This window comes from Balaenoptera musculus, chromosome 3, assembly GCF_009873245.2.
Source record: "Balaenoptera musculus isolate JJ_BM4_2016_0621 chromosome 3, mBalMus1.pri.v3, whole genome shotgun sequence".
NCBI classification, from domain to species: domain Eukaryota; kingdom Metazoa; phylum Chordata; class Mammalia; order Artiodactyla; family Balaenopteridae; genus Balaenoptera; species Balaenoptera musculus.
The window spans coordinates 45,123,225-45,139,965 of NC_045787.1; the positions used below are offsets into that span (position 1 = coordinate 45,123,225).

The window sequence follows — 16,741 nt, forward strand, 5'->3', positions numbered from 1 at the left end:
TGTAATTTGATTCCTCTGATTTTATAGCTCCCTAAAATATTCCAAGGGTACTATCTTTCACACTGTCTAAAACAAATAAATAATTCTTGTGAATTATTTTAATCTAAGCTTTGAATATTTTCTATGCGAGTAAATCAGAATACATTTTAATCCAAATTTAACGCATACTTTTATAAAGGCCTGGTAGTTTCTACATATGTTACATTTGGTCTAAAGAAGGAAGACCTATTCTTGAGATTTTGCAGACAATTTCACCTCCATTTGCTATTGGTGAAATAGCTTGCAGTGCTACAGACTAACCAATCAGAAACAAAAACTGTGTGAAGAATCAATCTTTTTCTTGTAAATATCTAAAACACTAGAGCAAAGAAGGAAATCACAGATTTTTCTGTGTCTTCTGTTTTTCCTAGTTATTTGATCAAAATAAGCTAACTTGGATGTAAAGCAAAGCTGTAACTGACAATTTATTGAGGTCATGAGGTCAAGATTTTTCATATGATTTCTACAGAAATCTTTAGACATAACACATTAATAACATATTTACTTCAATTTCATAGTTTCTATTTCTCCTGGGCAACATTAAAACTCTGAACTACAACCTAAACCACAGAGATAGTTTCCACTTTTCCATGTGAATGTGACCTGAAACACTTATAAACAACACAGCAGTGTTTTGTTGTTGTTGCTTGTTTGCTTGCTGAATCAAACTAGAACCCTTTCCTTACATTTAAAGGATTAACTGAAGGTTAGTATGACCAATTCTGGCTACATTTAAGTCCGTTCGGCTGGCTAACACACTTGTTTTCCAGATGCCAGTCACAGGAATGCTTTGATAAGTTCACCATTTAACTCTCAAAATCAGCTTTTAGAGTTAGTCAATTTCCTTCTACTTCTGTGGGTTCCCAAATACCCCTGACTATGTTAAGGTGCACATCTTCTTAGCTCCTATTCTGTATACTATCAATTCATCCTGCTAATTTAATGCAGTATAGGAAATAGAAATTAAACAGATCAACACAGGGCAAAGACTTCTTTGCAGGGGGCCTAAAGCTACAGAGGCTGATGAAAAAAAAAAAAAAACTCTTCCCAGCCACAAAAAGAAAGAGCAATACCTGTACGACTTTGAGAAACGCAATCTTGATTTGACTCTTGTGGAGGGTCCTGGCACTGTGACTCCCCGAAGATCCCAAACAAAAGCCATGTGTAAAGGAGTTGGCAGGATCGCTGGCAAGTCAGAGTGGATGCGGGGCCCTGGGGCCGGATGGCCCCTGGAGGAGCAGGAGGCACTTGTGGCCAAGGGAGGGCATTTCCTCTGTGGGGTGCTCTGTGTGGCCAGGGAGGTGGCGGGTGGCTGAAGCAGGACTGGAAGAGGTGGCTGGGACTTCCTGCTGCCTGACACTCGCCCTTTGCGACAGAGCTTGCTTCACTCCGACTTTATCTCGTTAATAACGTGAGAAACGCTCCCTTGCAAATGTGTTTTTAAATATAGCCCTGATTAAACAGCACAGTCACATGCCACTCCTGGAAAGCACAACACGCACTCACACACACACACACACACACACACACACACACTGTGAAAGGCATGATTGAAGTGTGAAGTTTAAGAAAAAAAAGTAAACAGAGGACCTTTGTTAAAAAAAAAAAAAAAAAAAGGTAAATACATGCCCATGACTGGGAAATTCAACAGAGATTTACTAACTTTCACACAACGAGCTGCCAAATATCATTTTCCTTATTTCAACTTCTCTTAGAAACAGGGATGAACATAGTTATTAGCAAACCTCACACAAGGATTTAATGGTCTCGAAAGACCAGCGCCTCCCTGCAAGTCAGCTTGAGAAGAAAGCAGGCAGATCACTTTCAGCGCTTTTGGCAGCTTTTCCCTCAAGGAGATACTGTGTCACCTTGGAAAGTGAGTTATAATGCGTGACTTTGACAACAGAGATCAATTTTCTTGCTCATTTTCTATTCCCTAGAAACATTTCTTAACTGTCTGATGTCTCTTAAAACAAACTTCTTTCAAATTAAATAAATGATGGAAGCCACATAGAGCCCTTCACATGTTTTACGAGTCTAGCACATCTCAGTGAGGCATCTATTTCAAGAGAGTATGCTTCAGGAGGCAAAGGACCCCAGTGCTGTCATAGGTCCTCACCACCAAGTGCTATTGAATGCTAACAACGTGGCATAATTCCCCCCGTCCCTGTCCAAACACTGCCCCGCCTGTGACCTCAACTATAAACCAAGGCAGAACTCCACTTCTCTGGGATAAGATTAGAGAGGCGTGGAGTGCCCAGCAGTGACTTAACTCCCTCTGGACTGGACAAATATAACCAATAGTTGAGCTTGGTGAGTATCACCACGTCTGCCAAATTTTGAGACCCCCTGTAGCCAAACTATCTCTTCTTATATACCCAAGGGGTCCAAACTATTCCTGTAGTTTCTGTAAAAGCTCAAGTCAGTAAACATGACACTTATTTTCACGACAGCATCCAGCACACCAGGGGTTCCTGAGAACACTACAGGTTCCATATCAGCCTCGGGAATGAGTAATAGAAAACGTTTTTACGGTTTCACCTCTTTGTTATCTGACAGATGGGCTAAAAGAGGGTGAGTGATAGCTGACTGAACAGCGGCGACCTTGGAGGAGCCAAAAGTTCAAAAATAAACACATTCTTGCCGAATCAACTCGCAATATTTTAATGCTTCACAAACTACACCCTTTTGCTTTTGCATGTGGATCCCCATTTCACAGGAGCAAGATTGGTGGTCACCTTCCTGGTATCCTTTGAAAGGACAGAGAAAGTGTCCATACCTACGCCAGCCTGCCCTTCTGGTGTATGAAATTCCACCATTAGCACTTTATTCCCGTATTCTATTTAATTCCCACATCAGGACAGCTCTTAGGAAGTGCAAACATTCCTGGCAGAGCTGACACAGAGCTGAACAAGTCGGGGTTGAACAGAATGGCTTCATCTGAGACTGAAACCAGACAGTGGAAGAAAACTGGGAGTCTGGGTGAAGAGGGGGCATGTCTCTGAAAACTGGTGGAGTGGGAGGTGGATTGGCATGAAGGGAGGGAGGGGGGTGGACACAGAACAAGTAAGAGAATAGGAGGGAAGGTACCGGCAAAGAGTTCCTTCATTCACCTTCCATGCAATACAAAGCTCTCATTTTATCCAGTGGCATTTCAAATTTTGTAGGACAAATAGCATGACTGGTTTTTAAATATGAAAGCTGCAGTCCATATATACAACATTGGAAGCAGAAAAATATTGTTTACATTGTTAGCCCAAACGCACTTGTCATGGCAAGATGGACCCTGTCTTCCCAACCAGGCTAAAGCCAGCAACAGGCATTTTGACCGATGCTTGTCTTTGTTCATACCAATTTACATTTTGAAAAGAATGTTCCGTTAATTGATATCTAATCGATGAAGTATAAGGGCATAATAATAATGCACAATGAAGGTATTATAGAATGTCTACCTTCTTCTAAAAGAAATTGAAGGAGATGCAAAGTTGTCTTTTTCATTATTGCCGTAACGTTTCTTCGTTTCCCCCTCTGCTTCTTGAAAGCAGACATCTAGAACAGTTAAGCAAGATCAAAACAATGGAACTATAAATGTGAAATGATGAGCAGGAAAATGGAAACTTTGGTCCTTTTTCCGAATGTGACATTAGATAAAGATACAAGAAGTATCTGCCAATGTTAATGTTATTTTCTCCTTAAAAATAATTACTCACGGGCTTCCCTGGTGGCGCAGTGGTTGAGAATCTGCCTGCCAATGCAGGGGACACGGGTTCGCACCCTGGTCTGGGAAGATCCCACATGCCGCGGAGCAACTAGGCCCGTGAGCCACAACTACTGAGCCTGCGCGTCTGGAGCCTGTGCTCCGCAACAAGAGAGGCCGCGATAGTGAGAGGCCCGCGCACCGCGATGAAGAGTGGCCCCCGCTTGCCGCAACTAGAGAAAGCCCTAGCACAGAAACGAAGACCCAACATAGTAATCAATCAATCAATAAAATCTTTGAAAAAAAAAAAAAATAATTACTCACCACCTCCATCCCATTTCTTCTGTACAGTTAGGCATAATCCCCCTTAGGTGACCAGGTCTCAGCAAGGTCACGGAAATAAACTAGTTATTTCTGAGATTAATTATGAGCAAAGTTAAGCCCTGATTTCAAGTATAAACATTAATATTATTTTGAGGGACTGGCTAGTACTTCACAGACATGAGAATTTTAGGCAATTGGAAACAATAAGAAAATTAAATAAGATGTTTGCTAGGATGAACCTGTGCTGTCATTTGTATTTCAAACAGCTGTTTATAACTTTCACTTCACATGTACTAAAGGATAGAAAAGGAAATGAAGTAGAATCTTTTGAATATTTTAATTTGTCATATTAGTAAGCATTTATTTCCCAGAAGTTGTTTTAGGAAAAGCATGATTGAATGTCAGGGAGAGATGTTCCACCCCTGAGACAAACTCTTCTTTTACAAGTTGGAAACTAAACTTATATGGCAGGGAAAACCAGGTTCTGAAATCTAAACTTTGCGTTCACCCAACTGTTATTCACATAATTCCTAATCTCTCCAAAATCTCAAGAAAATGCCTGCCTCCTGCCAATAACATAGATCTTATGTTTTGCAGGGCTCTAAATAAGGCATTTTTGCCTCTTGAACATTTCTGGGATTTTGGTTCCAAGATTCCAGATGTTAAAATGCAAGTTTGGGGTTTGATATTTGACACAGAAATTCAGAATTTCGTTTATAGGAGATGGCTACTATGAATCAAATCTGAAAATCCCAAATTTAAAAGTAGGAGAATTTAAACATAAGCCACATAAGCATTTATTTACACACCAAGCCACTGTCTGATAGGTGGAAGGAGAAGTTTTGAGCTAAACTTCGGAGAAACAGACAGTTAAATTAATGGGCTTGTGTGGTGTTGAAATACATTGCCTCAGGAAACCAGAGCAGGCAGAGATATGGGTTCAGGATAATGCAGTATTTTGAAATAGCTGCTGGTTGCAGACTCAAAGGCAGCAGAAGTTAATGTGGAATCAAGCAATTGCATTTCATTTTCATGTTATCAGCTACCTCTGATAATCGTTTCATCATAACAATTCGATTTTCAGGGTGATCCGTTGCAAAAGAGTGTGCCGAAAGGAAATTTAACAAGCAGACTTGTGCACTTCTGAAACCTTATTCATTCCATGTAAGTAATTGTGGTTTAAACAAGCCCTCTTATTACATTAATAGAGTATCATAATCAACTATTAATTATTACTCCAAATGGAAATGCTGCAAAATAACGTTAACATTTTCTTTGAATTGCTTTCAAATAGTCATTCTAAAGCTTATATGTGTCTACTTGATTTAGAGGTGAATTATTCCATGTTCTGAAATGAAGGAAACTTCGGAAACTGTTTTTTATGAGCTGTAACCCAGGGGAGGGCTAACAGAATTGAAGGTACCCCATAGTCTTAAGAGCATTAGGAAAGCATACTCTGCATATTAATCTGCTTCAAATGCATCCTTTATTCATATATATTCCGGGACACAAACAGGAATAAAATGTAATTAAAGAGCTAAAATTATTATTATTACTATTTTATTTTGTTACAAAAATTTTTAAAGTTTTTTTTTATTGATGTATAGTTGATTTACAATGTCGTGCTAGTTTCTGCTATACAGCAAAGTGATTAAGTTATACATGTGTACTTATATGTATACATTCTTTTTTATATTCTTTTGCATTATGGTTTATCACAGGATACTGAATATAGTTCCCTGCGCTATACAGTGGGACCTTGTTGTTTATCCATTCTATATATAATAGTTTGCATCTGCTAAACTTAAACTCTCAATCCATCCCTCTCCCACCTCTTGTCCCCCGTGGCAACCACCAGTCTGTTCCCTTTGCCTGTGAGACTATTTCTGTTTTGTAGATAGGTTCATTTGTGTCATATTTTAGATTCCACATATAAGTGATATCATATATTTGTCTTAGTCTGTCTGACTTCACTCAGTATGATAATCTCTAGGTCCATCCATGTTGCTGCAAATGGCATTATTTCATTCTTTTTTATGGCTGAGTAGTATTCCATTGTATATATGTACCACATCTTCTTTATCCATTTATCTTTGGACATTCAGGTTGTTTCCATTTCTTGGCTATTGTGAACAGTGCTACTTTGAACATAGGGGTGCATGTATCTTTTTGAATTATAGTTTTGTCTGGATATATGCCCAGGAGTGGAATTGCTGGATCATATGGTAACTCTATTTTTAGTTTTTTGAGGAACCCCCATACTGTTTTCCACAGTGGGCTACACCAACTTACATTCCCACCAACAGTGCAGGAGGGTTCCCTTTCTCCACACCCTCTCCAGCAATTGTTATTTGAAAAGAGCTAAAATTATTAAGACATAGAATAAAATAAATGATGAGGCATGATTGAACATAAGAATAAAAGATAAAATAAAACTGGATTGTGAATCAAAATTCTTTGTTATACACTCAAGGTTTCTATCTACATGTTTTAGGAATGTTTTAGCAATTTGGAAGATAATTAGGTCAAGCCCTTTCTATCAGTAAGGCACTGAGTTCTATTTAAACACTTGGGTAAATGAGGGTTGTAGGGAAAAAAACAGGGAGGAAGAAATGAGAGGGAAGAGAAAGACGTTTTATGTTTCTTAAGTGTCTAGTAAGTGACTGACAAAGTCCTAGGAGACTTTTTTAAGTAGTCAACAGGAAATATTTCTAGAGTCAAAGTCTTTAAAATTTGAAATTAGTATAGGCTAATCACTTGAAATAAAGAACTAAACATGATGTTTTAAAATGTGTGTAAAAGTCTTCTGGGGTTAGTAAGTGTTTGTCTAAATTTCTGTATATGAAGATTTTAAAAGTCAGAAAAATTTTATTTTCAATATTGTACTCATGATTGAAGACTGAAAAAAATCCTCCTTAGTTATTGACTGGTGAGTGAAAGGGTGGATACAGAACTTCCTCTTGAAAGCCACTTCCTCCAGGAAGCTTTCCCTGCTTTCTCAGACCAAGGGATGTCTCCACAGCACTCTGCACTTTAATCTTTGTCACCGTCAGCACATTTGCAATTACTTTTTCAATGTCTGGCTTCCCTGACAGACCTAAACGTCATGAGGACATAAACTGTCTGCTTTCCTACTGCATCCTCTGTCCTAGCAAAATAAACAAGTCACAATAATTCTGTTTAATGAATCAGTAAACCAATCATCTCAGGACTTCTTGAAAATAAGATGCATCACCTACATTATATTCTTTTATGTTCCTAAATAGGGGCAAAAAATTTCACCATGGGTAATTTAGGTGGGACTTACCTATTTTCTCTTTCCTTAGATGCACCTTCTGACAAAGCCACAACTGTAGCAATCAATCAATTAAAATTAAAATAAAATAACAAAACCAGAAAAACCACTGTCATTGTTATGACCAAATGAATACAGGCCTGTCCCCAGAATTGTTTGTTTGCCTGATTTTTGATGAAACACCATTGGGCAAGTATTCAGGGCAGCCCCAGTAAGGGAGATTAGAGCCACAGTTATGCTATGAACTTGTCATATGACCTTGAGCACTGTTGCCTGACCTTGCTGAGTTTAGTGTCTTATCCAAAAGAGAACCATTGCAGAGTTTTTGAGATGAATGGACTACTTTACATAAAAGCATTTAGGAAATGTCACCCCAGATTTTAGGCACTGCTACTAATGTTGGTAAGCCTTTTGGAGAACTAGATAAACTATTTTCCATACTGTTAGAAACATCTCTAGTTTTAAGAATTGTCCTCTAAAATGGTCACTTCATGAGCATGGTAAGTCGGCATATCATTTAACCAGTTTCAGAAGGGTAACAGTCTTCAGTTTTGACTGTCCTTTTTTCCCCCATTTGAAATTTTTTATCCTAAGTGTGTAAGGACAGAATATCAAGCTGTTACGTTTAAAGGTTAATCTCATAGCAAAATTTTAATGTTTATTTGCAGGTTGAAAACCCTCTACTGGTTCTGTTTAAAAAACTAAAAAAAAAAAAAAATTAAGTGGCAAGGGATTCTACTAAAGTTAGCTGATGGAATTTTTCTCAATTCTTCAAAATCCTGGGCTTCACCTAAATATAGAAATATTACCATTTAATTTTTGAAAACTTATGGGATCCTGAAGACAAGGTGTTTAATTGGGAAAGCATCTGCAGCGCAGCACTGATTCCAACTCATGCTGCTCTCCTTGTTGACCACACACCAAATAAGGGCAGAAATGGCCTCTTCCAGTTTTTTAGAATTATGTTAACAAACAAGAAAAGCAGTGATGGAATTATCAGGCTGAGAAACAAAACTACTCCCTTGGGAGAAAGCAAAAAGTCCCCAAATACCATGAATCTCTAAATAACAACAATCTCATGCTTTCAACTTTGGCAATAGGAATTTTTTCCATGACAGTGTTCAATATCTCGCTAAATCTGGATATCCATTTATTGGAGCCAATATTCACAAACTTTCCCATTCCTGGGCACTTATTGCTGACCTGACACCCCCAGGACGCTTTCCTCACCCTGCCACTCCCCGTGCACTGACTGATTCTGTGAAGTAAACATCACCATAAGGTCAGGGTACTTTTTTAATTCCTTATTTTACTATGACAATATCAACTACTTATTTGGTATTTACAGTGTGATAAGAGCTTAACATAACTTATATTATCCTCACAATAATATACCGATAAGCTTACCTTATATTTATTCTGTTTTCTAGCTAAGGAAATGGAGGCTTAAAAAGTTAAAGTCATTTGCCCCTAGGATCACACAGCCAATGAGTGGCAAATCTGAGGTTAAAATTGAGGCCTCAACAGTTGTAAAACCTAGGTTGTTAACCAGTATATGCCTAGACAATAAGTGAGCTAAGGAATGAATGCAGGGAGAGTGGGTGTGGGTGTAAGTCGGTGCTAAGTGGCTAAGGATACAAAAGAAAAATGGTCCCTCTTTATAGAGGATTGTGACTGAGAAAACATCTCACCTCATAAAAACATCTCTGTGACCTAATGGTGGTCAGCATTTCCTCAGTAAAATGTATCAATATTGCTCACAACATTAAAACTGACTAACTGTCCCTTGGCATTTTTCTTTTACAGAGAAAGGGAGACAAAAAAGAATGCCGTACATAGGACACTCAGTTCTGGAATATTCTAGAATGAGTTGAATTACAGATGGCGGAAACACAAACTTGATGAGCCATATAAAACTTGTTTCAGAAAAAAATGTAGACTATGGTTCTTGCCATATCAAAAAGAGACTTTCTTCCAAAATAGTATTATGAAAATTTTCAAAAATTTAGAAAAGTTGAAAGAATTCTACAGTGAATTCTTACCTAAGCTGTGCAACCACCACTTAGGTTCTGCCTGTAACATTTAAGAGCTTGCTTCTTAACAGGTGATTTTCATATTGGACTTGAGCAATGCGAACTATACTGTTATAGTGAGATTCATCTGAACAATACGCATGGCTTGTACATGATGTTGACCTACGTTTAAGTCTCTATGCTTTCATACTGAGTCTATTGTAAAGTGTGGACTTTGTATAGGCAAAGACAACATATTTGTTAAATGTAATGTAAACACCATAGTGTATTTGAATTCCTAAATCTCACTAACAAAAGCAAATTAATGACTACACAGTAAATGTTAAAGGTCTGCTAAAGATTATGAATTATCAAACTCAATATCCATTTAGGTGATAAAAGCTGTCAATCATGAGCTCTTATTCCACATTAGTCCTATGTAATACGTTTTCTGGATTGTTTCATACAGCGTAATTCTTAGTAAATTATGACATCAGTCAGGTGATTAGAAATGGGATGATTGGGCATATTAGACAGTTTCTGATATTGTACAAAATACCCTATAAAATCTATGAATCAGGAGCTGTTTTAAAAAATGGGAACTTTGGTTTTTCTCTGGGTTTTATTTTGTGTTTCCTTTTGTTACATTTTTAAACGAGTATTATATCAGTGTTAGGCCTAGTGTGTTATGGACAAGAAAGAGACTCTGTTTTGTTAAAAAAAAAAAAAATCCCAATATCAGTGAATCTATTTTTAACCTACTATTTCTTTTTTTTTTTAACATCTTTATTGGAATGTAATTGCTTTACAATGGTGTGTTACTTTCTGCTTTATAACAAAGTGAATCAGCTATACATATACATATATCCCCATATCTCCTCCCTCTTGCGTCTCCCTCCCACGCTCCCTATCCCACCCCTCTAGGTGGTCACAAAGCACCGAGCTGATCTCCCTGTGCTATGCGGCTGCTTCCCACTATCTATTTTACATTTGGTAGTGTATATATGTCCATACCACTCTCTCACTTCATCCCAGCTTACCCTTCCCCCTCCCTGTGTCCTGAAGTCCATTCTCTATGTCTGCGTCTTTATTGCTGTCCTGCCACTAGGTTCTTCAGAACCTTTTTTTTTTTTTTTTAGATTCCATATATATGTGTTAGCATACGGTATTTGTTTTTCTCTTTCTGACTTCACTCTGTTAGACAGACTCTAGGTCCATCACCTCACTACAAATACTCAATTTCATTTCTTTTTATGGCTGAGTAATATTCCATTGTATACATGTGCCACATCTTCTTAATCCATTCATCTGTTGATGGACACTTATGTTGCTTCCATGTCCTGGCTATAGAGCTGCAATAAACATTGTGGTACATGACTCTTTATGAATTATGGTTTTTTCAGGGTATATGCCCAGTAGTGGGATTGCTGGGTCATATAGTAGTTCTATTTTTAGTTTTTAAAGGAACCTCCATACTGTTCTCCATAATGGCTGTATCAATTTACATTCCCACCAATAGTGCGAGAGGATTCCATTCTCTCCACACCCTCTCCAGCACTAATTGTCTGTAGATTTTTTGATGATGGCCATTTTGACTGGTATGAGGTGATACCTCATTGTAGTTTTGATTTCCATTTCTCTAATGATTAATGATGTTGAGCATCCTTTCATGTGTTTGTTGGCAATCTGTATATCTTCTTGGGAGAAATGTCTATTTAGGTCTTCTGCTCAGTTTTGGATTGGGTTGTTTGCTTTTTTTTTTGATATTGAGCTGCATGAGCTGCTTGTATATTTTGGAGATTAATCCTTTGTCAGTTACTTCGTTTGCAAATTTTTCTCCCATTCTGAGGGTTGTCTTTTCGTCTTGTTTATGGCTTTCTTTGCCGTGCAAAAGCTTTTAAGTTTCATTAGGTCCCATCTGTTTATTTTTGTTTTTATTTCCATTTCTCTAGGAGGTGGGTCAAAATATAACATTGATTGATTTGTATATACTGAAGAATCCTTGCATTCCTGGGATAAACCCCACTTGATCATGGTGTATGATCCTTTTAATGTGCTGTTGGATTCTGTTTGCTAGTTTTTTGTTGAGGATTTTTGCATCTATGTTCATCAGTGATATTGATCTGTAATTTTCTTTTTTTGTAGTATCTTTGTCTGGTTTTGGTATCAGGGTGATGGTGGCCTCATAGAATGAGTTTGGGAGTGTTTCTCCTTCTGCTCTATTTTGTAAGAGTTTGAGAAGGATAGGTGTTAGCTCTTCTCTAAATGTTTGATAGAATTCGCCTGTGAGGCCATCTGGTCCTGGGCTTTTGTTTGTTGGAAGATTTTTAATCACAGTCTCAATTACAGTGCTTGTGATTAGTCTGTTTATATTCTCTATTTCTTCCTGTTTCAGTCTCAGAAGGTTGTGCTTTTCTAAGAATTTGTCCATTTCTTCCAGGTTGTCCATTTTATTGGCATAGAGTTGCTTATAGTAATCTCTCATGATCCTTTGTATTTCTGCAGTGTCAGGTGTTCCTTCTCCTTTTTCAGTTCTAATTCTATTGATTTAAGTCTTCTCCCTTTTTTTTCTTGATGAGTCTGGCTAATTGTTTATCAACTTTGTTTATCTTCTCAAAGAACCAACTTTTAGTTTTATTGATCTTTGCTGTTGTTTTCTTCATTTCTTTTTCATTTATTTTTGATCTGATCTTTATGATTTCTTTCCTTCTGCTAACTTTGGGGTTTTTTTGTTCTTCTTTCTCTAATTGCTTTAGGTGTAAGGTTAGGTTGTGTATTTGAGATGTTTCTTGTTTCTTGAGGTAGGATTGTATTGCCATAAACTTTCCTCTTAGAACTGCTTTTGCTGCATCCCATAGGTTTTGGGTCATTGTGTTTTCATGGTCATTTGTTTCTAGGGATTTTTTGATTTCCTATTTGATTTCTTCAGTGATTTCTTGGTTATTTAGTAGTGTATTATTTAGCCTCCATGTGTTTGTATTTTTTACAGAATTTTTCCTGTAATTGATATCTAGTCTCATAGCATTGTGGTTGGAAAAGATACTTGATACGATTTCAATTTTCTTAAATTTACCAAGGCTTGATTTGTGACCCAAGATATGATCTATCCTGGAGAATGTTCCATGAGCACTTCAGAAGAAAGTGTATTCTGTTGTTTTTGGATGGAATGTCCTATAAATATCAATTAAGTCCACCTTGTTTAATGTATCATTTAAAGTTTGTGTTTCCTTATTTATTTTCATTTTGGATGATCTGTCCATTGGTGAAAGTGGGGTGTTAAAGTCCCCTACTATGATTGTGTTACTGTCGATTTCCCCTTTTATGGCTGTTAGCATTTGCCTTATGTATTGAGGTGCTCCTATGTTGGGTGCATAAATATTTACAATTGTTATATCTTCTTCTTGGATCGATCCCTTGATCAGTATGTAGTGTCCTTCTTTGTCTCTTGTAATAGTCTTTATTTTAAAGTCTATTTTGTCTGATATGAGAATTGCTACTCCAGCTTTCTTTTGATTTCCATTTGCATGGAATATCTTTTTCCATCCCCTCACTTTCAGTCTGTATGTGTCCCTAGGTCTGAAGTGGGTCTCTTGTAGACAGCATATATATATGGGTCTTGTTTTTGTATCCATTTAGCCAGTCTATGTCTTTTGGTTGGAGCATTTAATCCATTTAAATTTAAGGTAGTTATCAATATGTATGTTCCTATTACCACTTTCTTAACTGTTTTGGGTTTGGTATTGCAGGTCTTTTCATTCTCTTTTATTTCCTGCCTAGAGAAGTTTCTTAGCATTTGTTGTAAAGCTGGTTAGGTTTTGTTTGTTTGTAAAGGTTTTAATTTCTCTGTCGAATCTAAATGAGATCCTTGCTGGGTACAGTAATATTGGTTGTAGGTGTTTCCCTTTCATCCCTTCTGGCTTGCAGAGTTTCTGCTGAAAGATCAGCTGTTAACCTTATGGGGATTCCCTTGTATGCTATTTGTTGTTTTTCCCTTGCTGCTTTTAATATTTTTTCTTTGTATTTAATTTTCGATAGTTCAATTAATATGTGTCTTGGTGTGTTTCTCCTTGGATTTATCCGGTATGGAACTCTCTGCACTTCCTGGCCTTGATTGACTATTTCCTTTCTCATATTAGGGAAGTTTTAAACTATAATCTCTTCAAATATTTTCTCAGTCCCTTTCTTTTACTCTTCCTCTTCTGGGACTCCTATAATTAGAATGTTGATGCGTTTAATGTTGTCCCAGAGGTCTCTGAGACTGTCCTCAATTCTTTTCTTTCTGTTTTCTTTACTCTGCTCTGTGGTAGTTATTTCCACTATTTTATCTTCCAGGTTATTTGTCCATTCTTCTGCCTCAGTTATTCTGCTATTGATTCCGTCTAGAGAATTTTTAATTTCATTTATTGTATTGTTCATCACTGTATGTTTGCTCTTTAGTTCTTCTAGGTCCTTGTTAAATGTTTCTTGTATTTTCTCCATTCTATTTCCAAGATTTTGGATCATCTTCACTATCATTACTCTGAATTCTTTTTCAGGTAGACTGCCTATTTCCTCTTCATTTGTTTGGTCTGGTGGGTTTTTACCTTGCTCCTTCATCTGCTGTGTGTTTCTCTGTCTTCTCATTTTGCTTTACTTTCTGTGTTTGGGGTCTCCTTTTTGCAGCCTGCAGGTTCGTAGTTCCCATTGTCTTTGGTGTCTGCCCCCAGTGGGTAAGGTTGGTTCAGTGGGTTGTGTAGGCTTCCTGGTGGAGGGAACTGGTGTCTGTGTTCTGGTGGATGAGGCTGGATCTTGTCTTTCTGGTGGGCAGGACCTCGTCTAGTGGTGTGTTTTGGGGGTGTCTTAGACCTTATTATGATTTTAGGCAGCCTCTCTGCTAATGGGTGGTGTTGAGTTCCTGTCTTGCTAGTTGTTTGGTATAGCGTGTCCAGCACTGTAGCCTGCTGGTTGTTGAGTGGAGCTGGTTCTTAGTGTTGAGATGGAGCTCTCTGGGAGAGCTTTCACTGTTTGATATTACATGGAGCTGGGAGGTCTCTGGTGGACCAATGTCCTGAACTCAGCTCTCCCACCTCAGAGGCACAGTCCTGACACCCATACAGAGCACCAAGTCCCTGTCAGCTACACAGCTCAGAAGAAAAGGGAGAAAAAAGAAAGAAAGAAAAAATAAAATAAAATAAAATAATTAAAATAAAAAATAAAAAAATTATTAAAACTTAAAAAAAAATTTAAGTAATAAAAAAAGAAAAAGAAGGAAAGAAAAAAGAGAGCAACCAAACCAAAAAACAAATCCACCAATGATAGCAAGCGCTAAAAACTATACTAAAAAAAATAAAATAAAAATAAAAAACGGACAGACAGAACCCTAGGACAAATGGTAAAAGCAAAGCTGTGCAGACAAAATCACCAAAGAAGCATACACATACACACTCACAAAAAGAGAAAAAGGAATATATATATATATCTATATAGAAAAAGAAAAAAAAGGGAAAAGAGCAACCAAATCAATAAACAAATCTACCAATAGTAATAAACTCTAAATACTAAACTAAGATAAACATAAAACCAGAAACAAATTAGATGCAGAAAGCAAACCCCAAGTCTACAGTTGCTCCCACAGTCCACTGCCTCAATTTTTGGACGATTCGTTGTCTCTTCAGGTATTCCACAGATGCAGGGTACATCAAGTTGATTGTGGAGATTTAATCCGCTGCTCCTGAGGCTGCTGGGAGAGATTTCCCTTTCTCTTCTTTGTTCGCACAGCTCCTGGGTTTCAGCTTTGGATTTGGCCCCGCCTCTGCATTTAGGTTGCCTGAGGGTGTCTGTTCTTCGCTTAGACAGGATGGGGTTAAAGGAGCAGCTGATTAGGGGGCTCTGACTTACTCAGCCCAGGGGGAGGGAGGGGTACGGAGTATGGGGCAAGCCTGTGGTGGCAGAGGCTAGCGTGACGTTGCAACAGCATGAGGCACGCCATGTGTTCTCCTGGGGAAGTTGTCCCTGGATCACGGGGCCCTGGCCGTGGCGGGCTGCACAGGTTCCCAGGAGGGGAGGTGTGGATAGTGACCTGTGCTTGCACACAGGCTTCTTGGTGGCGGCAGCAGCAGCCTTGGTGTCTCATGCTGTCTCTGGGGTTCACGTTGATAGCCGTGGCTCACACCGTCTCTGGAACTCGTTTAGGTGGTGCTCTGAATCCCCTCTCCTCGCACACCTGGAAACAATGTCTCTTGCCTCTTAGGCAGGTCCAGACTTTTCCCCGGATGCCCTCCCAGCTAGCTGTGGTGCACTAGCCCCCTTCAGGCTGTGTTCATGCAGCCAACCCCAGTCCTCTCCCTGCGATCCGACCGAAGCCCGAGCCTCAGCTCCCAGCCCCCACCCGCCCTGGCGGGTGAGCAGACAAGCCTCTCGGGCTGGTGAGCGCTGGTCAGCACCGATCCTCTGTGCGGGAATCTCTCCACTTTGCCCTCCGCACCCCTGTTGCTGTACTCTCCTCTGTGGCTCCGAAGCTTACCCCCACTCCGCCACCCACCCATCTCCGCCCGCGAAGGGGCTTCCTAGTGTGTGGAAACCTTTCCTCCTTCACAGCTCCCTCCCACTGGTGCAGCTCCCATCCCTATTCTTTTGTCTCTGTTTTTTCTTTTTTCTTTTGCCCTACCCAGGTACGTGGGGAGTCTCTTGCCTTTTGGGAGGTCTGAGGTCTTCTGCCAGCATTCAGTAGGTGTTCTGTAGGAGGTGTTCCACATGTAGACGTATTTCTGATTTATTTGTGGGGAGGAAGGTGATCTCCACGTCTTACTCCTCCACCATCTTGAAGGTCCCCCCTCACCTACTATTTCTGGTGTGCTTAGGGAGAAAGCTTGCTACCTTCTCAGCAATTTGAGATGCAGGTCAAGGTCAAATGACATCACAAGAGTGACAGAGGAAACCTAATTTTAGTCTCCATGAAACTAAAGAACTCATACAGATAATTACTAAACACTCTCAGCCCATGTCTGGAGTTGGGTACTTGAATCCAATCAAGAAGGAGTAAGTACTGCAGAGTCATGTCAGAAGCCTTGGCTCTCAGGTGCTCCCAGGACTGTGGGAGCATCTCAGATTCAGAGGAATGTCTCTTCAGGTACATTGAAGGATGTGTATTTGCAACTCTAGTAGTAACTTATCATAGCAGTTCAGTGAAAATGGCAAATATAGCAAAAAAAAGCATAGAGTGGCATTTTCAAGACGTTAGTGTTAATACCTTGTTAAAAAGTGCATCATAAGGTGTATAAACACACACACATATTTATATAAAATACCCACACACATAATGGAATATTATTCAGCTGTGAGAAAGAAGGAAATTCTGCCATTTGTGACAACATAGATGGGCCCTGAGCATATTCT

The 16,741-nt window shown here is 38.9% G+C and overlaps 1 protein-coding gene across 8 annotated transcripts in view; it reads right to left on the reverse strand.

Annotated features, from left to right (window-relative positions):
• The window catches only part of PDE4D (phosphodiesterase 4D), a 1,110,708-nt gene that overhangs the window by 351,961 nt on the left and 742,006 nt on the right, over positions 1–16,741 (reverse strand). Inside the window, exon 1 of one of the 8 annotated variants that reach the window (XM_036845548.1) lies at positions 1,113–1,369. The exons of 6 other annotated variants lie outside the window; for them this stretch is intronic. In XM_036845548.1, the coding sequence (XP_036701443.1) occupies positions 1,113–1,201 (89 nt within the window). In that variant the 5' untranslated portion in view covers positions 1,202–1,369. Of the gene's footprint in view, positions 1–1,112; positions 1,370–16,741 lie in introns of those variants that run through there. One more of the 8 variants, XM_036845551.1, reaches the window with a different exon arrangement.